Source organism: Mytilus galloprovincialis, chromosome 2, assembly GCF_965363235.1.
Source record: "Mytilus galloprovincialis chromosome 2, xbMytGall1.hap1.1, whole genome shotgun sequence".
Classification (NCBI taxonomy): domain Eukaryota; kingdom Metazoa; phylum Mollusca; class Bivalvia; order Mytilida; family Mytilidae; genus Mytilus; species Mytilus galloprovincialis.
The window spans coordinates 66,780,247-66,802,134 of NC_134839.1; the positions used below are offsets into that span (position 1 = coordinate 66,780,247).

The 21,888-nt window shown below is 29.5% G+C and overlaps 1 protein-coding gene across 5 annotated transcripts in view; it reads right to left on the minus strand.

The window, feature by feature from the left end:
- Positions 1-21,888, minus strand: part of LOC143064165 (BBSome complex member BBS7-like) — a 31,449-nt gene that overhangs the window by 7,710 nt on the left and 1,851 nt on the right. The window contains exons 2-14 of one of the 5 annotated variants that reach the window (XM_076236797.1): positions 20,691-20,753; positions 20,257-20,319; positions 18,920-19,095; positions 17,507-17,693; positions 16,626-16,698; positions 15,129-15,143; positions 13,805-13,871; positions 12,757-12,806; positions 11,488-11,618; positions 10,693-10,777; positions 10,306-10,405; positions 4,810-5,002; positions 4,072-4,146 (exon numbers count right to left, since the gene is read on the minus strand). In XM_076236797.1, the coding sequence (XP_076092912.1) occupies positions 4,072-4,146; positions 4,810-5,002; positions 10,306-10,405; positions 10,693-10,777; positions 11,488-11,618; positions 12,757-12,806; positions 13,805-13,871; positions 15,129-15,143; positions 16,626-16,698; positions 17,507-17,693; positions 18,920-19,095; positions 20,257-20,319; positions 20,691-20,753 (1,278 nt within the window). Of the gene's footprint in view, positions 1-4,071; positions 4,147-4,809; positions 5,003-8,776; positions 8,877-10,305; positions 10,406-10,692; positions 10,778-11,487; positions 11,619-12,756; positions 12,807-13,804; positions 13,872-15,128; positions 15,144-16,131; positions 16,201-16,625; positions 16,699-17,506; positions 17,694-18,919; positions 19,096-20,256; positions 20,320-20,690; positions 20,754-21,888 lie in introns of all 5 variants that reach the window. The other 4 variants (XM_076236796.1, XM_076236795.1, XM_076236799.1 and 1 more) reach the window with 4 other exon arrangements.

A 21,888-nucleotide genomic window follows, 5' to 3' on the forward strand; every position in this document is an offset into this window, starting at 1 on the left:
ACTAGTTTAATCCAGTTCTGACAGGTAGATTGTTTACACCACGTGATCGATTTACCTTTTGAGGTTAACCTTGATGATTGGATTTAATGATCTTTAATCGATGTACATAATTCTTTTGTGTTTTAATTAATTAAGAGATCACAATTTTAATAACAGACTTGTGAGGGACAAGCAGACATCTGTTAATGAACTCTATTACGCCAGTCTTTAGTCAAAATAATTTGCCTGGTGGAGTTACTTCCCCTGATTTTGCTTATTACAAATAAATGCTCCTCAAATATAATTTCTCATTGAAAATAAAAATAAAGTACAAATTGAATGCAAAATTATATTAGAATATTACATTAAGGATAAAAACTTTATTAGAACATACCAACAAAAATGTTTTGCATATTATTTTGGAGAATCATACTTTTATTGATGCACAGACATATTATATTAAATGGGGAGTTTTTTCTTCACTAATTAATTAGACAATGTCAGGGCTGAAAAGCCTAATATGACTGCCAATTATCATTTGAAATGTAACATAACCTCATTCAGGACTCTAGCTAGATATGGACTAGTGTATAGATAAATATAAAGAAAGTGCTCCATTCAGCTCCATATGTCTGTAACAAAGTATTAACTACAAAAATAATTTTGTTGTTGTTTAAAACAATCAGGTCTTAAACTATGGAAAATAGTTTTTAATTTACTGAAGGTTCTGTTCAAATTTCATTGTTATTGTGAAATCTAACATGGGGAATGTGTAGTGTAACTACAAGTATCAGGACAAAATGGCTTGATCAAAATATAAGAAGTGACTTTAGTTTAAGGACTAATTGTGCTTTCTATTATTTATTTTTCAAAGATATTAAAGTATACAAACTGTTTATTGATTTACTTTTTCTACCAATAATTTTCTGACCCAAAGTCCATACAACACAGTACCACAGTAAACAAAACAAAGGCAAAAAGGTAATGACAAAAACTTACAAGAAAAAAATAAGCGACGCAACGTGACACAAAATATTGTAAAATTCATTTCGTCACGCGTTACCCTGGTGCTATCCAAAAATCCTGGGGAGAACACTGCTATAAGTATGCCAACAGTATGTTATCATCGGATGTCGATGGACTATTGTATACCAAAAGAAGAAGAAGAAGAGAACCAATTTGAATTAAATACAGGTCGATATCTAACTTGTTTTGGTTTATCAAAGTTATGGACATAGTAAAATCAGAGATTTATATTTCAATAAGATTGTTCTCGAACAAAGGAAGAAATTCGTCACCATCACAATTGTGGGGTATAATGTATATAATAATGCGAACATGGTTCTGAAAGTACTTTATGCCAAATTTCCTTTTCCGACATGCATGTAATATATATGGGCGTACACTAATTATCCCCAAGGGATGTGAATATTTTCCAGGAATACTATTGAGTATCAAAGTTTCAAATTAATTTCAGGATTTATTTTCTTTCTTGGTATTCAATAACAGAAAGAATAAACTGCTTGTCCCCTTTAGGGGTATTCTTGCCAGTTGAAATTAACAGACTTATAGTATCATTCAACAATAGGGAAAGATGACTTTAAATTGGTTCTGTCTTTTTTTTTAAACATCATTGGTAAAAATATGTATGTCCGAGTTAAACAACACAAGAACCCTGTAATACTAGTACGAGCTAGAGTATAGCATGTAAACATTCCTCCTCAATATGGTTGTATTTTAAATATTTTCTTATAGATTGACAACTCATGGTCCAATATGCATGTAATGTTTGCCACATGATGCTCATAGTTCTTTCTAGCATCATCATCTTATTCTTTAATATTGCTGTAAACATTGATGGTGCACACCCAAACAAAATGGGAGTAATGTACGTTCGGAGCTTCTCCACGCGAAATTCGGTATTGAAGTGAATCTACATCTCACAAACAGAATTTTTGAATAACGATTTTGAGTGATCACCTACCAAACCAATATAAACTTATGGCAAGATATAACCATGCAGTCATTTAATTTTCGTCAGACACAAGAAATTATCACTCTCATAAACATATACATATGCATGCAGTTTCAAATATCAAGAACAAGCAGTCGATGTCTATGATCATTGTTAAGTCCGTTTACTAACTGTTCAGAGGCAGACATGTCACTTGTTCATTCTTGGAAGCTTTCATATTTTCCGTCCAACGATGGGAACTCTTTCTGATAGTGTTGACTATAAAAGCTTGTATGGTGATTCTGCTGTTTATTTGTACAAGTAATTACACGTTCTCTTCTTTCCCAACAAACAAACTAACAAAATGCTACTAGTCTACTTTCTCTGGAGCTCATCCTCAATGGCGTTTATACGTCAGGAAACTTACATGTATACTAGTAAATATTGTTTCAGGCAAGAACAATCGATGTAGAGACAAACTATTCTAAAATCGTCAATAGAAGTTATACCTAAGATATGCCTTTTATTACAACTACTGTATTACTAATTTGGATGAATGACGGCTATCCTGTTTACCATTGCACAAATATTATCATACTTTTTTTTTTAAATCCGCAAACAAAATAATGTATTAGCTTAGATTTATATTGTATGTATATCCTTTAATGAAATAAACAATAATTGGTATTCTTTTCAGAAATAATTTGTGTAAATGATTGTCAAATGAATTCAATTATGTAAGAATGAAATGTTAAAAAGAAACTTAAAAAAATCATGCTTGTTGTATGTTGATTTTTTTTGTCAATCAAAAACTTTAAAATTATAATTGTTAGCATTTAAACATCGCCAGATTTAAATACAAGTTAAGGAATTCCGGTAAAGTATATTAAACAGATGTACAATGGTATCTCCCTATCAAATAGGGAAATATAACATTTATTTTAGATTAAAGATTAAAGTACGCATATTTGAATCTTTACGCCAATTGCCACAAAGAAAGTAATCAAAAATTGTGTCATTTTAATTTTATACACTTTCTGAATTACGAATCTGACTTTTATTTTGGATTAATTTACTTAATTTAATCATTGTATCTTTATTCTCATCGTGTATTAAATCTTAGTATATTAAAACAGCGTACCCTTTTTATTCATCCTTTCCAAATAACAACATTCATACATGTGTATGCTTGAATTCACACCTGTGGCTAAATTGCTCCAAGGTAAACGAATTGACCTCAAACCAAGAAATATACGACTTAACAAAATAATAAACACACTCTGCTCACACATAATTTGCATTGAAATTGTTATCAAAATAAAACGGTAAATAAAACAAATATTTTCAGTTTAATATCAGTAAAAATGTTCCAAGATATTTTATGAAGAAATCTCAACAAAAATTTATGAAATCAATTCGAAAATATTTACATTTAGATAATTTCACATATGAAGTTTTATTCAATCAATACAAAACGGTACACGCATATTTATTTTCGTTCATTCTTATAATTGGTTAATAACTACGACCATCCATCATCTGTGCGCTTTTAACTACGTTAATTGGTGATAACTTATAAGAGTTTAACAGATTTTATTTTTTCCCAGAATTCAACACATCGGGCTAAAATGTCACAACCCACTCAAGAAGGTCAACCAAAAAGGTTACAAATACTTGATTTTCTCCATTATTAGAAGGAATATAAATTCTAAACTTTACAAATGTGTTTTTTTTTTTTTGTTAAGATGAACATAATTACATGATAAGTAAAAAATCGCGGAATTTCCCTTTAACGTAAACATCAAAATGACTGGAAGTCCAGGCTTTGACATCATATTTTCATGTCTGTATAAAAAACACATTGAAGTTGATTAAAAAAAACACTTTTGTGAAATTTCTGTATCAATAAATCTTTCCCAATATTTCAAGGATTAAGTTTTATGATGAAACAGACAAATTCTTCTATTTGTTAGTAAATCTATTGACATAAAATCATGACTATAGGAATAAAGCTAAACAATTATTATCTTAATCCATCATACAATGTATGCATTGAATCTAACTATCTCTAAAACTGGGATGTTGTACAATATAGAATACAACTTCAAAATTAATAAATTTAGACGTTTACAACATACCTCAGGGTTACAGGCACTATAACTGACCACTGCAGAATTCTTCTCTACATCCAAGAGATCTATAGGAACATCACTCTATAACATCAATGAAATACTTAAAACATTTTAACTTAAATTTGTAATCAAATACTTGACAATGTGTTCTTTAAATGAGTTCTTTCAACATAGATGTAGATGTGTGTAAAAAGCAAGTAAAATTGATGAATTGTCTTAAAATCATCAAATTTTCTGTTTCCATATAGGAACATCAGAAGCTTTTGATACTTTAACTGATAGGTAGGAAATTGAACCACTAATTTCTAGAATATAGAACATACATTATTTAGATCTTACCTGTAGTAAGACATTATCTATGGGTAATTGTAATTCTAGACTCACCTGTAGTAAGACCTTATCTATGGGTAATTGTAATTCTAGACTTACCTGTAGTAAGACATTATCTATGGGTAATTGTAATTCTAGACTCACCTGTAGCAAGACATTATCTATGGGTAATTGTAATTCTAGACTAACCTGTAGTAAGACATTATCTATAGGTAATTGTAATTCTAGACTCACCTGTAGTAAGACATTATCTATGGGTAATTGTAATTCTAGACTCACCTGTAGCAAGACATTATCTAGTGGTAATTGTAATTCTAGACTCACCTGTAGTAAGACATTATCTATGGGTAATTGTAATTCTAGACTCACCTGTAGTAAGACATTATCTATAGGTAATTGTAATTCTAGACTCACCTGTAGTAAGACATTATCTATGGGTAATTGTAATTCTAGACTTAGTGTATAACTAGCATCCTCTCTGTTTAAGACAAACTTGTCATTGATATTAAAGCCAGATACTGCCGATATGGCTGTCTTGCTGCCTGCTGATTGCTGGTATTTCTCTCGTTCTGAAGAAACTTTCACTTGTAAATTATCTAGTTCCTGTCTAATAGTATAATTTTGACAGTTATCAATCAACTCATCTTAGATACGAGGCTTAAATTTTGTAAGCCAGAGATACATTTCATCTGGCCCAAGACCACAATTAATGACCCCGCTTTTCGTTGTTCACGAATATAGTTCCCTTTAATTATAGTGTATTTCTTCTTAAATTTTTTTCTTTCCTTTTCTCAAACATTTCTTAGCTTTTATAAGGTGGAAATGAAAGAAGAGAGGTGAAATAAATTTTTAGATGTTTAATTTTAACTGATTTTGATATGGAAAGAGTGATTAGGTCAGGTGCAAAAAGGTGATATTTACAGTTTTCGGAACATCTCTTGACTTGTCCATAGGGGTATGGATGTGTATTGGCTAAATTTGTAAGTTTTATACGTGCAATTTTTCTGAAACTTGGACATATTTTTGGACTTGTACTGTACATTACACACACAAAAAATTAGACAAAAAGAATAGGCAAATTTTTTTTAATGCGACAAAACGTTATAAAGAAATGATAGAGGAATTAATTGTGGTCTCGGGCCTAAGAGGTGCATTTCAGCAAATTTTGAATTTATACTTTGACAACTTCTCTGAATGATCTATTGGTATTGATTTGTCAAACTATATGAGAAGAAATGATTTCCACTTTTATTTCATAGAAATTTGTAAAAAAAGTCACTTTTCAGCTGATATGCCCAAAAAGTAGCTTTTTCACTTTTTTCAATATTTTTGCAAAAGCAGCATCCTTAATTTTTCTCTGACATTTTGTTTCTGATATCTATTTGTGTTTGTGGTATTTATTTCATGTGTTTTACTCATTTGTGAACTCTGAACACAAAGAAAAGTGGATAAAAGCATTAAAAGAGTGCAAAATGTGCTGTTTTAATAGTCTAGGTCTAACGGTCCGTACGAAGCAAGTGAAATATGAAGTTCTATGCACTTAAAAATTGTATTTCTTTAAACAGATTGCACTGAATCTATATCAAAAGCACTTATTACTGGTTGTTTAAACTTGTCTGTTTCACAGAATACCTTTATTTTCTTCTGTTGGATGGCTGGTGGTTAAAATATTGGCATTTTAAGATTGAAATTTCATGCAGGTTTTAAACAGTAAATTGAAAAAACTTTGCATCAGACCATACTGTCTACATACATAGTTAAAAGCAACAGTCTTGTAACATCCAGGCTTCATATTTGATCATATCTCAGCAAGGATTTGAGCAAAAAGAAGCATATTTCCATCTCCAATATCATTTATATGCAATTTAATATGGAAATATAGGGAACAGCCCAAATTGAAAACTTGTTATTTTAAGCTTGACATTGCTTAAGACCATGTAAAACTCATGTGTTATGCTATTTGAAACTTATATTTACATCAAAAGAACATTTATGATATGTAAAATGTTTTGTTTTAATTTAACAACTTCAGAAAATTGTTGTAAGTGGAAAATATTACATTTCATATAAGGCCTCACTTCATTTGAAAACCTCTATTTTTAGGCATAGGCACATATAAAATTAACTTTTGTCAAATTTTTATAAGTCTCATACATTAAGTATGCTATCATGTACTTTGAATAGATAATATCTTATCCATTGAGACATTAAAAAGTGCAATTTGGTGTTTTTTTGGGATTTTTGAAGCCAAAATTTGAAAGTTGAAATTGTTCTATTTCAACGTCACAATTCAGCAACCAAAGTTGAGATATAAAAAATGCCACATTTTCTATAATATATATCATATGGCTTTGAAACTTTGTAAACTGACTCATAATACACTAAGCTTAAATCATGCCAAGTTTTATTGGAATTGGTCAAGTTTTTGGCCCCTAATAGGCCCAAGACCACAATTAATGACCCCGCTTTTCGTTGTTCACGAATATAGTTCCCTTTAATTATAGTGTATTTCTTCTTAAATTTTTTTCTTTCCTTTTCTCAAACATTTCTTAGCTTTTATAAGGTGGAAATGAAAGAAGAGAGGTGAAATAAATTTTTAGATGTTTAATTTTAACTGATTTTGATATGGAAAGAGTGATTAGGTCAGGTGCAAAAAGGTGATATTTACAGTTTTCGGAACATCTCTTGACTTGTCCATAGGGGTATGGATGTGTATTGGCTAAATTTGTAAGTTTTATACGTGCAATTTTTCTGAAACTTGGACATATTTTTGGACTTGTACTGTACATTACACACACAAAAAATTAGACAAAAAGAATAGGCAAATTTTTTTTAATGCGACAAAACGTTATAAAGAAATGATAGAGGAATTAATTGTGGTCTCGGGCCATCTACTAAAAACTCTTCAGTAATGCCCGAACAAAAACAGTAAAAAGGTCAAAATAATTCTTATGAAAGTTGGATAACTAAATGTTTTGTATTTATATAAAATGAATTATACATAAAATTATATCTTTGTTTAACATTGGAAAAGTTGAATAGTATTTTATATCTCAAAGAAAGTAAACCTAAGTATAGCTGGTAAAGATACATTTAGACTTTTAGACTCCATACAAGTTAAAGCCTAATAAGAATCACTTCAATTTCAACTTAAACTGACAGTATTGTTAATAGGTCAGGTGGTTATATGCTGTTCCTGGTTAGATTGGAAATAAATACTGATATGTTATCAGAAAGTCATGCAAATAAATATATGTTCTAAAATTTATTGATATGCTAAATTCATCTATGTACAATGTATAAATATGTATTATCATCTTGCTTAGTTTTAACTGATAAAAAAAAATTCTTCTTTAAGGTTGATACATAATCACCTGTCAGGGATTGTAAGATTGCAGATAACATTCAGTTAACATTTTAAATGAAATAATCAAATGTGATATATTTGAAAGACTATTGATTTATTGAAGAAAATAATGTAGTTTCGTCTTAGTATAACAAATGTTTATACTGTTTTCATCAGAGCTATCTTTGCATATTTTTTCTTGAGATTCTATCACTTTGCTCTTTTTTTTAATTCCAGTCTAAATTCACATTAGCCTAAGATGTGTTGATTTTTCTACGCCTGTAATTTGAAAACAAGCATGGTCACCTATAATCTTTTAATAATATTTATCATATTTTTGAAAATAGAACTATATGAACTTCGTTTGAACAAAAAAGGAAACATTTCTGTATATAACTTTAAAGAACAGAAAAATTATACAATTGCGATAAAGATTGAAACATATCATTAAAACAGAAATATATATACATATACATGATATATAAGTATTAATACCATGTTTTATAATTTATAAACCATTGGTAAAAAGAAAAAAAAAACATTTGCATATCTAGCAATCTAGCTAAAGCCATCATTAAAAAGGACACAACCCTTTTCATATTCTTGGATCTTCTACAAAAATATGTAGCATCAAATAAACTTGTTGATTATTCATAATATAACTTGTTTTTCTCCATAAAGATTTAGTTATCGTCCTTCAATCCTAATAACAACTTCTACCATATCATGTACAATATAGACAACAGACAGCAGGTGGTTTTAAATATTAATTTAAAATGTTATTTCTTTCCTATTCAAAACATCAACAAGGGCAAATGCATAATCAAATATACTTTATTTACATCATGTATCTCAAATTTGAAAAGTTTTCCATATACTATTAGTAATTTTCAGCGTTCAGTTTTCTATTCATTATATACTGCTTGCATATTTCAGAATTATTCAGCTATTTAGTAAATATATAAAAATTGATGTTAATTTTGTCTATGTATCTAAGTTCTCAATAATATACATAAAACCAGCACAGTAACCTACTTGAGACTATCAATTTTAGAGCTCGCTGCTGCTGTGATGACCACTTCAGAAGGTCCCATACCTTTTGTCTGTTGTTCAGATGTTAATCCCAATACCCAGCCTGAAAAAATCCTTTGCTAAATCTACCTACTTAAAATAAACATGCTTCAGATACCAAACCATTCCTGCATGTGACTATATGAGTATAAAACTCTGTATAATGAAATACCTCATATATTGTTAATATAACAGTTTTTATAATAATCTCAAAGTTCTGTACTTTCCAATGCAACTTGAACTATTGAAATGTTGAAATTCTGGCACCTTTTGACTTACCAATTTTGAGTCAAAACTCGAAACATTTTAAAGTATACAGTTGGGATATACATTAAAGAAAAGTTTGTTAAAAGAATAGAAGTAAGCATTTACATTTATAAAGCAAGCCACTCTGAATGGTACAGAACAATGAGAATGTGACACCAATCAATGTCACGTGACAACTGAACACATGCATTTAAACAATGCTAGAAAATAAAAACAAACAGTTTTTGCACTACCATATATTTCAAATCTCCAAATAAAAATCTAAGATAATTAAATAGCCATCACTGCCTAAGAAAAAAAAACTCCTTTTAAATGATACAGGGGTTACACATGGGTAGACACAACTCAACATTAACATTAGCTGTGACAAAATGGTCAAGTTATTAGGAGTTTAGAAGATCATCATGATAAAGGTAATTAAAATGTCAATTACCCTTCCATAATTACATGAAAATGTTATCTTTTTTTCCCAAATTGATAAACAGTGGTCTGTCATATTTTGGTGGCAGTTTATCAAGTATTCTTTCTGAATAGGATCTTAATACATTTGTACATCCTTTTCTAAAAGTTTCGAAAAAATACTTAGATTGTTTTAGTTCTTAGGTATATTAGTCATTCTAAGATGATTTAGAAAAAGTTTGGTCAAGGCAGGTACAGAGATTTCATATCAATTTTTATTTCAAAAGTTTCACCAAAAGAAATAAACAGGAGCTTAGTAATGACAACAGCTCACAAAGTCATGGGTTTCTTTGTTAACAAAAGAGCTGTAAAAAGGGGGAGGAAGCTCTCTTTATTAATGGATCACACATGGTTGGGGGAGAATATAGGTTTAGAAAGGAGACAAAGTGGAATAAAAACTCAAAACCACCATCAAATGTGCTAAGAACTGTGATATCAAACATTCTGTCTGCTATATATACTTGCAAAAACCACTTGCATAAACTGTCATGGAATAAATATCTTTGAAAAGGTTGATATTTTTTATTTTTTACACATTAAATTGTCATTTTCTAAAGACTGTAAAAGAAAGCTATATATTCGTCTTTTGGCGAATTGTTAATTATCTAATTACTAGTGCATGTAACTAATAACTGATAACAGTAAACAAATGATACTGTAATATTATTTTGAACAGATGAGACCTCAACCAAAAATGTTTATTCCATGACAGTTATAATATAAAGCCTGATAAGCCAGTGTCCCTGTGCTTGGCCAGTGAGTTTTACCTAAGGCCTACAATTTTGTCCTTGCCTTCAGCTGTAAGGGAGAAAGTGTCAGGACCTCTTTCTTTAATAAGAGGTTCTGAGGTCAAAGTTGACACCCATCCTGAAGATAACAATTAAATCAGATCAATACAATAACATAGCTGATTGGTATACTCAACTTTCTTATCAATGTTTTAATGAATTTAACAAATTTATTTTGTTTCCCAAAATTCTATTTAGTGTAGTTTTGTAGTTATATTATAATACCTTGATGATAATTTTTTTGTTTTTTTCCCCTTCGTTTTGCATGAAAATGGGAAGTTTTTTAATCCATGATTTTGTTTAGACAGAATTTAGAAAACATAAGTCATAATTTTGTTCAGCAATACAACTATATATGAGATATACCTGCATAAGTAGTACAGACAATTTCATCATACCCTGGTGTGGCCACACATCCACCTTGTACAGATGTAACACTCTCGGATAATGTCTACAAATAAATAATATTTTTAAATAGTTAATAGCAAACAATCTTACCTAGTGTCATATTTAGGTGATGTAGGCAATCTTTCAGTCTTATAAATCTTAAACATCTATTATCAGTACAAAATTTTGTTTAGATTAAACAAATTGTTATCTGTTGATGCTTTAAAAATGTGAATGATTTGTTTTTGTCTATAAGCTGTATTGCTTTGGAAATAAAGTATTTTGTTTCCATCTTAAGTAGAATTCATTTACAACAGTTCATTCAAAATTTAAAGTATGCCAAGTTCTAATTTTGAAACCATGGTTAACAGACAATTTTCCAATAGTATGCAATATGTAAATATTGTGCACTTGTATGGTTTTTACCATTGAAGTAATTAAACCTTTTTCTTTGTCAAATTGGTTACTGTCTCATTTGTATTTATCCCACATCTCCTGTTATTTATATTTCTGCTGTTAGCTTAAGTTGAGCACAAGCAAAACTTTTCCTTTTGTAATCAATTTTGTACTTGGTTAAATACAACTTTATACCAGCATTCTATCTCAAAATAAAATGATTAATAAGTTCCCCCTTAAAATCTAATAACCCTCACTATTGGTCAAGACTACCATAACATTTTGCCTAGTTGTAAATACCACAATAAAGATGTAAACATCATATGATAGTGGTGTAAAATAAAATTAAAACAATAAATAGCATGCATTGATACTTACATGATTAAATCTTTGTACTGGTTCCTCTGCTTCATCATAACTGTATATTTCAACCAGTCCATTATCCCTGCCAACAATCAGATCTAAAACCCCATCTGCTGTTATGTCAAAGTTATCAAGGGAAAGAACTCCTGAAATAGTAAATCCAATGTGAAATCAAAGTTGTAGCATTTGCAATTTCATCAAGCAAAACAAATTTCTACAAACAACTTTATATTTCAAATGTAACATGTGTATGTACATCTTTGCTTGTCATTCAGGTATGATAGTGATAATATGGTAAGTCCAATAACTCCAGTAATAATTGTCATATCAAAATAAAGGTATAATATGGCCAGCAAAACATGTCTTTCCACTGTGTGTACATATATATTGATAGCTAATTCAATATTTGATTGGTTGATACTATCCCACATGTGATTAAACAAAACTTCATATTCACCACCTCGTTGTATGACATTACTTGTAGTTAACATACATTCCGTTTTTAAGGTGTTTTTTTCTTAAATAGCTTAAGGTGGTACCTAACACTACAGGGAGATAACTCTGTAATATCAGCTAAACGTTTTAATTACGTTGCGTTGTGAAGGCAATACAAAGCTTCTCAATGATCAAAATTAGTGTTTGCCAAACTGCTATATAACCAGTGTAATTTTTCTGATAAAACAGTTGGTTCAAATTTTTTGATTTTTTTATATTTTTGTTAAAGGGTCAAAGTAAATACTTTGTCAAAATTTTATAAAAATTAAACGAGCCAAATTAATTTTAGTGAAAGTGTTGGGTACCACCTTAAGTATAGTCATTACCATGTTTCAATTTATTACAGCGTTAATATATAAACACCATTAATTACCTTTAATCCCTACTGTTTATAAATGTTAATGTCATGTTTTGTTATTTAAATAAGTGGATAAGAAAACAAAAGTATGTGGATTAATATCCTATAGTCAGATAATAAACAAAGTATAGGTAGTGGAATAAAACATCCATTTTCCTTGGCTCAGAGAGAAATGAACATTTGTTAACCCTCGAAAAGTCATATTTCCCATGGCAGAATATCCATGAAGATGCAAGATTTCCTCAAACCACAAAGTAAGTACCCACAAAAATTAATGAATTCACAGAATGTAGCCAGCTATTTAAAAATCTTCTCATTTTGGTTAACATGACATAATCTAAATCTACTGATATTGACATATATCCAACATTTTGTTTTATAACTTATAAAATAGATTGTGGCGAGTAACTATAACTGACAACATATCATACCTCCATTTCTTTTCTCATTAGGTAATTCCCATCTATGTGAAGGAGCAAATCTGAAAATAAGGTTTTGTAGAGTATTAGACGGTACTTGTAAAGACACTTGTCAAAATATGTTTAAAGCTGTTATAGTTAGACAGGGGCTTCAACTTGTATAAATTGCTTATTTTACTTCCAATAACATTTATACGTATAATATATACAAGCTGAAGCCCCGCCTATCTGTTGATAGCAGATGTCAAATCTTAATTGCAATGCTTAAGCAAACATTTATACAAACAGAGCAAGTAGGTCAACCAAACCTTTAACTTGCTAGCATTAGGATAACAGTGTTAAAAGATTGTAGGTAACGATATCAAAGTTTTTTTGTAGAAACAATGAAGTTACTACCTTTTTTTGAAATGTATGTCATCTTTATAAACAGGAATGTATGTGCCACTCTTTGTAAGAATTAGACAATTTAGAACAATGTTGAAAAAAAACCATTGGTAATTGGTAATTGGAGAATTCTCTAGATAACCTCTTGGTTAAAATGTAAGCAAATTACATGGTTATCTCCCCTTTATAGTCATCTCTAATGTGTTTCAAACAATTTATATTAGACAGTGCAGATTGGTACTTATATTGCATAATTTGTAGACACATACAAACTTGTGATAATAAACTGAAAATAACACGTTATAAATTAAGTAGCCTTCCTTTTGTGGTACTCTTATTAAAAATGGTTGATAGCCTTCCTTATGTGGTACTCTTATTAAAAATGGTTGATAGCCTTCCTTATGTGGTACTCTTATTAAAAATGGTTGATAGCCTTCCTTATGTGGTACTCTTATTAAAAATGGTTGATAGCCTTCCTTATGTGGTACTCTTATTAAAAATGGTTGATAGCCTTCCTTATGTGGTACTCTTATTAAAAATGGTTGATAGCCTTCCTTATGTGGTACTCTTATTAAAAATGGTTGATAGCCTTCCTTATGTGGTACTCTTATTAAAAATGGTTGATAGCCTTCCTTATGTGGTACTTTTATTTCAAATAGTTAATAAAAAGTTTTACCTGCCAATCTGTACAAGTCCTACTCTCCCATCAGATGTACCATAAAGTATCTCATTTCCTTCCTCTCCTTCAAAACAAAATGAAATAATTACACAACTTGCAGTGTTTTTTAAGTTTTTGTGTTTGCTTTATTTGAAAGGATTTTTAAATTTATTATTTTTCTTTCATTATCAAACAAAATGTAAATCATTCATTGATTAGCATTATTTAGAGTATTCTGTCAAGAAAAGGAATCTACAAATAAAAGTATACTGAAATCTAAAATAAAATCAGTACCATATATCATTTCATATTCCTTGTTTAATGTTACAAGGATCTAGAAAAAAAACCAATATGTGTATACATAAAAGCTAGCAACTTTAAAAAATCACTCAGCATGCTCAGTGGAAACACTTTTTGTAAACAGCATTACATTTTAGATTTTAAATTATATAATGTTTCTTTACTTTATAAACAAACCCATGTTATAATTTCAATAAAATACCTTTCAAATTTTTATAATAAAAAAAGAAACTTAAAGAATGTCTTATTCTCATACACTAAAAACTAGTTACAGAAAATAGTGTGTTATATTAAAGTAGATTTAATTAATACATCAGTACATGTATTACAAAACTCTGCACTTAAAAATTACAAGATGTTTAAACAAGTGTAACAGGACACCTAGCCAGCATTAATCAGTTGAGATTGGAAAGAACTTAATTAGCTCTGTTGGCTAGATGGCTGACTTCAAACATGGAGGACATTGGTTTCTATTCCAGGAGAGGTCAATGTGATTTACTAGTGATATTCATGCTATAGTGTTATATTTAGAAACCAACTAAAGAAAAACTATGTTGGTTTAAGGTGATATCTAGTCAGGGTTTGTGTTGTGGAGTCATAATGGTTTGCTGACTCTTGAGATGGTGGTAGTTTAACATGATTCCTTCCTTCCCTTAAGTAATAGATACTAAGCTGGCTGTAATAAGCTGAGCTTGGAAAGTACTTATTAAGCTAGGTCGGTTACGATTTCTGATATTTTGTACACAGAGGTCATCTGTTTGATTCTCATAATAGATGATGAAATTTTTTAGTCAGAATCATGCTCTACTGTTTCAAAAGTATGGAACAAGATTTCTGTTTACTAGGCAATTATAGAGAAATGGAAAAGCACATACACTTATCGTGAAAATATCACTCATAGGATATCTAAGATGGTCATTCAAATGTAAATATAGGAAAAACAGGTGATTTTTTTTTTTTTATGTGTACAAAGAAACAAGCTGATTAGTGCATGGTTTACAATTCTGTTACTTTAAGTTATGGTTATTCACAATATATATACCTCCATCAGATATATCTATAATAAATGAAATTATGAAACAAGATAATCATTTCTTTATATCCGAACAGAGATAAGTAAAACTTGGTGTATTATATATATTTCAACATAAATTCAAAGGAGTAAAAAATTATGTGCATATATATGTATGTAACTTGATAGATATATATTAATCTCTGTATCTGTGCAGAATAATGCTGAATGAAACTTTCCATATGGTACAGTCTGAATTGACAAAATTTTATACTGTAAATTCAGAAATTATTGCGTGCATTTATTTTTGCGATTTTGTCAATTTAGACTTAAATGCGATTTTAATTTTTATGATTTTGAGAAAAATCCTGTTTAATTCATATAAAATATTTCAAAATGCGAGTTTAAATTATTGTGTTTACAACTCTGTGGCATTTTTCGCAATAATAAAAACCTCGCAATAATTTCTGAATTTACAGTATTTGTTTTTCCTTCCTAAATACATTGTGATATTTTTTTTCCTGCTCAGTTTTGATACTTCTTTATAGAATAATTTTAAGGTAACCAGTTTTACGTATGAAAAAACTTGAATGACATAGCAACACCACAGACAATCAGAAATGAGCTATTAAACCTCATTATAAAATGAAGCATCCAGTGTAGCCTTGAAAAAAGTAAATATCTTCTACTGTAACTGTGATAGGATTAAGACATCTGTATAAGAAAATGATGACCAACACCATAGACAACTCAGCCACTGAGTCACCAAATGTGCTATCAAAGTGTGAAACAGTGATAAAACTGCAACCCATTTTGAATATAAATCAAAAATGTATTGTATTAGCTAACTTTACAGTGCTGTAATTTTATCCATCAAAATAAGGTTCACCTAAAACCAGGAAATGACTGCAAACATGTTCCTTAACCAAGAACAAAATAAGTGCTGACATACACATAATTTTGAGAACATTTGTCTAGAATTGTGTATAAACCCCTAGCATGTGTATTTTTTGTGAAACCATGATCCTCCTACCATAACATATGGGAAATGGAACTTTTAATCTGTTTTCCTCGTTGTAGCAAATTCCTCCATAACCATGGTCTATAATAATGTAACATATTATTTTGGCTGAGGAACAATGATAAACAAGTTTTTCAAGACCACAACAAAAAAAGACTATATGATTTCATTAAAAAACTTTTAAATGTATTTTGTGTTATTTTAAAACATAAATTTAATGAACAGAAGTGTTCAAGTTAGCCTTTGGGATGTTTTCAGTGAACATCCCAAAGTGTGAAACCCATGTACTGAAATACAACTAAAAAACCCAGAGTTTAAAAGGAAAAAAAATTCCAATAGTTTCAACTGATTCATTAAAAAAAAGTAGCAACTATTGTCCAAATCATGTCCTTAGTATAAGTGGAACATACTTTTAATGAATTTACCATTAAGCTTGGAACAATAAGAGTAGCATATTTTGTTTCTCCATTTTATAAAATATTGTAAATATACAGTATTGATATTACCTGCTTCTTTACCATACAACTGTAATACTACAGGAGGACCAGGCACCTCTACCTCATATAACAACTCAGCATCCTATAATGGAAGAAAAATATACTGTGACTCATCATATCTACAGTTTGATACTTAAACATATAAACTGTGAGATTTAAAGGTGAACACAATTGTTTTTAATGTGTACACTTTCTATTCTTCTTTTGGTATATTTTTTTAATATGCACTTTTTTGGTTTTTATTTTAATATGTAAAGCTCTATAAGCAGATCAACAAGAACAAAAATTAGCTAAGTGGCCACAACAAATGATAAAGTACAATTTTCTAGTTTAATCCCTCTTATGTTAGTACATGTAAACAAATTTTGAAATTAATTACAATTTTCTACATAATTGATTTGGTTAGGAGAGGGTAAGGATCCTTGCATTAACTTCATTGTTTTTTTTTTTAAATTTAATAATTTGGTAATTAAATTCAGTGATATAATTTATACATAATTCAGTTGTGTCTAGATACTTATCAACCATACCATGTAAATGAAGGATCTGTATGACAAGGACCTCAATGGCCAATTGGTCTAAGTAGTTCATGTTTTCATTAGATATGAGATGTGGTATGAGTGTCAATAAGACCACTCTTCATCAAAACCACTTTGTAATAAAAGTAAACCATTATCTCACACTAAAACAGTCAGTTTTCATTTGTATCAGATGATCAGGAAAGCGGAAAATAAGAAACCATGTGTACTAAAAGCTGACCAAACCATAAAACAGAATAATTGGTTTTCTACATGCTGGCCGCATAGAAAAGACATTTCCAGTTTAAGTTTTAATCACTTTCGTCTCAGATGAAACTCAAACACTATTATAACAAGAAATACTAAAGATACCTGTAAAACTCTAAGCACTCTGTCTTGACAGGCTAGAACAGGGGTAATATCATCATTCTTCTCCATTGGTAAACAAAGAACATCACTAATTTTATCAGCAGACAAGAAGTAATTGGTATCTTTACAATCTTTATAATGGTTATATACATAGTTTCCACATGTAAATAAATCAGCTCCTTCTACAAACCTATAACATTAAAAGAAATCGTCTTTTTGTATATTAATAACATGAATGCTTCTTATATCACCGTCTGGTCTATTCATGGATTTATTTGTAAAGAAACTACTAAAAAAGAGATAAACTACTCTGTCAATAGTATTTTTGACAGGAATAATTCATAATTTAATCAAGGATTTGTGTAGTAAGAAGGATTGGAATCTCGTGGACTTTTACATAGACTGTAGTATAATGTCTTATCCTTGATTTAATACACCTTTGATATGTTTTTATATGCATTCAGCAGGCAAAATAATTGTGCACAATTGTTGACATCAATAATGCATATAAATTTTGTCAAGCTGTGTTTTTTTTTATTTAGTTTGAACATCACAGAATAAATGGAATATCCATAAGCAAATGTTCTCAGAGTATATAGTATATTTTATATATCACAGGAAGAAGAAAGATGTCATTACAGTAAATCAATTGAAGTTAAACTGACAGATATTCTAGTCTAGGAAAACATGATTAATTTATTGGCTAAAATTGGGCATTAAACTAGTTTTGGGTAACGTCAAAACTCTTAGACCAGTACTTTGTAGCTATGTTGTTTTGTTAACTGTACAGATCTGCTGACTGAAGCCCTTTCCAACTGATTTTACAGTTTCTTCTTATGAAGTTCTATAACAGCACTGTCCCAGGTAAGTAGGACAGATGAGTCATGCTTAGCCCTGCCACATTCTTAATTTGCTTATCAACAGCCCCTGTAATCTAGTGTTTGTAACTTTGTAGTTGGTAGCTTCTTGAAGTTGTGGTATTTTATTTATTGTTTTAGTATGAATCACTCATTATCACTCATTATCAGGCCTTTTATCCTTTAAAATATGGTTCGGGTGTCCTTCATTGTTGAAGGCAGTACAGTGACCTGTAGTTATTCACATTCTTGTCTTTTGGTCTCTAGTGGATTGTTGTCTCATTGCTAATCATTCCTTGCCTACTTATTTTTATATAATAGGTTCCGTCAATCTTGTTTTCAGGTATATCTTCAAATTCATGAAAAAATCATATAACTTTCAGTGCCCTGAAAGTAATTTGTATGTCTATTTATTTCTAAATTAACATGTACATCATCATTTTAAACATTTCGAAAGAAACATATTTTTATTGTTTAACAAATCGGTATTTATTCTAGCATGCATATATAATTTTCCAATGTAATTATCAATGTGAAGAGTTGTCTACCATTAACTTACATTGATTGTATTGGTTCTGATAAATTTGTATCAAACGAAAGAAAATTTTTGCCTTTCTTTGTGAACCCTTTGATCTCTGACCCGGTTGATAAAAATACTCTTTCTCTAGCACCCCCTACTGGTCCTCCTAGTTCTACTCTAGTTATGCCCTTTGGTGATACGGCTTTAAAAATAACCTGCAAAAAAATAGTAATTTATTGAATATTGTAAATGTTAAGTAAAATATTTAAAATAAATATTTCATAAAAAGCTGAAACTTGTTCAAATATATGACAAAGAATTTCCTGTACCAATCAAGTAATATTGAAAAGAAGTGTTTAGTTTTGTTACAGAATGTCAGGTTAACTATTTTTCAGTTTCACCCCTTGGTCCAATAAAGATTGTGTCAAATAATTAAAAAGAATATACTTACTAGATACATCATAGATTAATAACTATATAATAGACTTTGGTTGTTGGGTTTTTTAATAGTAAAATAAACACATTAAGATCACCATGTCTGCATATTGTTAACATTTCATTTCTTCCAGATTTCGCCTAAACCTCAGTCATAGAAATGTTCCAAACATTTATAAAAAAAAATTTTTTTTTGCAAATGAAATTGTATACATGTACCATTTATTTTGAATTTTCTATGGATTTCTCAAAACTGCATAGAATAATATAGAAGTAACGATTTTCTCTTTTGAAGTTGATTGTGTGTCTTCTACCAACTTGAAAAAAATGAAAAATGGTAGAAAACACTTGCTCTAGAGATTTATTGAAATGTGCAAATTTTGAAGGATGAATGCAACTAATTTGAAAGACTTTTCTTCTTATTTAAGAAAATCATGATAAATCATATTCTACGATTGTTTCTTAGAAATAAAAAATATCTTTTGTTTTTCAACTTTGACATATAAGGGGAACTAACTCAGAAAATGTAAGTTTTATAAAAGACTGTACTATTTTGTTTAGTTTTTTTTTTACAAGAAAACAAGTCATTTGACCAATAGTTTTGGCCTGTAATCCATACTTTAAATGATATTTTTAAATGCATGATATAAACTACATTTGAGGTAATATCATTTTTATTTTTCCAATTTTGATACATTTACCATGTTTACTGGGTGTAAAAAACATTTTCCTTATAATTTATAAGGAACCAACATTCTAAAAAGATCATGCTGATGGAAAGTAAGACAGAAATTACAATCAATCCATTAAATCCATTTTCCCATCTATATCAAATACTAATAATAGAAACATTTCTTATGACAGTTCTATAAGTCTATATCAAACAAATGGAATTACATTATACTAAAACTCAATAATTTCTGTAAATATTTGTTACAAACCTGAGCATCTCCTTTTTTCATCTGAAGACATTGTAACAATCCATCTTGATCACCAACTACAATCTACAGCAAAATAAAGAAAAAAACATTCTGTGATTAATCAACATGTACTATTAGAAGTAAGAACTCAGGTCCTATTTTTTAAGTTTGCTCTTTTCTTTCGTTGGTATTCATATCAACATGATAAAAGCAGAAAGATTAAGATCTGATAAAGTTCTAAATCTGTTCCAATCTTTCAGTATTTAGTGGATAGTTGCCTTATTGTTGGCATCCATACATGTACCACATACCTGTATTTCATATCAACAGAAAATCTGATATTCATTATTTTGTTTAACTTTCCCATACAGTCAATAGTGTCTCAATCTAATTATCTTTAACAAAAATCCTGAGTAGGAACTCTGTACGTAGCTTTAGGTAAATAATAAACTCACCCTTTGTGTTTTGCCTACAGCTCCAGGAAATAACTTTGTTGTTTTTTGTGATGTCACTCCAACCTATAATGATATGAGACATATCAGATTTGTGAAACTGTCAATTAACAAAATATAGATTCTTATTTGACTGGACAATCTGCATGATATATGATGGCCAAATAAACTGATAGCTAACCCAACAGGCTCATGAAAATTCACAGATAAAACTTTATATCCCTGCCCCATTGGCTGTCAGGGTTCATGATCTCATATTGGACTTAAATTCTTATATTTGATTTGTAACATGCAAAAATATCTCAAATAACAAGTAGACTGAATATTTTTGGCAATTAGAACTTATATGAGGTCTTGCTATTTTATCATAAATGTTTTTTTTTTTATATCTATTACAGTTTCCATGATTTTTAATTATATTATTATTATAATAATATTATATTGTAACACCACATCTATAATGCCATTAGAGTACATTTTTAACGGAACACCTCCTATATTTCATTTTTGTTTAATTCATATATATATTTGACTTAACAGACATGAATGAAACACACACCTTTTGTCAAATTTAGTTTATGATATTTAAATGATCATGATCATATGATGATTAAGTGTCTTTTTTTTTAAATTGCACTCTGACAGCAATAGCTTCATAAGATATATCTGTTGCACAGAAATATTCAACTATGCAATTACAATATTGGACAGCACTTCCAAGTAATCATGTAATGATGAAGATACTCAGAGCTAGTTTGAAAAATGTCAATAGAGATAATACAAATGTAAATATAGCTCAACCTAGGAAATTTGCCACTGAAGGTAGCATAAAAGGTAGATGATTTCAATTGCAACTACATAATATGCCCATATGGCCATGAAAAACCTTCATCAATTGATATATATGGTTTCTGTTCATGCCACAAATCACCGATGATTAAAGGTAAATAACCAATTAAAGTCATGATAGTGATTAAAAAAATGTAAAATGGGGGAAAAATTTAATTCAAACCTTAGTCTGTTAGTCTAGTTTTAATTTTGTTAGAATATTAAGTCTGAAAAGAATTATTTTTCACTGGTAACACCTGCCTGCTTAAACAGCCTTAAAGCAAAAAAGAAGACCTCCTAATTATTTAGACTTATTTTCTCACCAGATATATTGCAATAAATGTTTATATATATATATTATAGATCTGCTGTT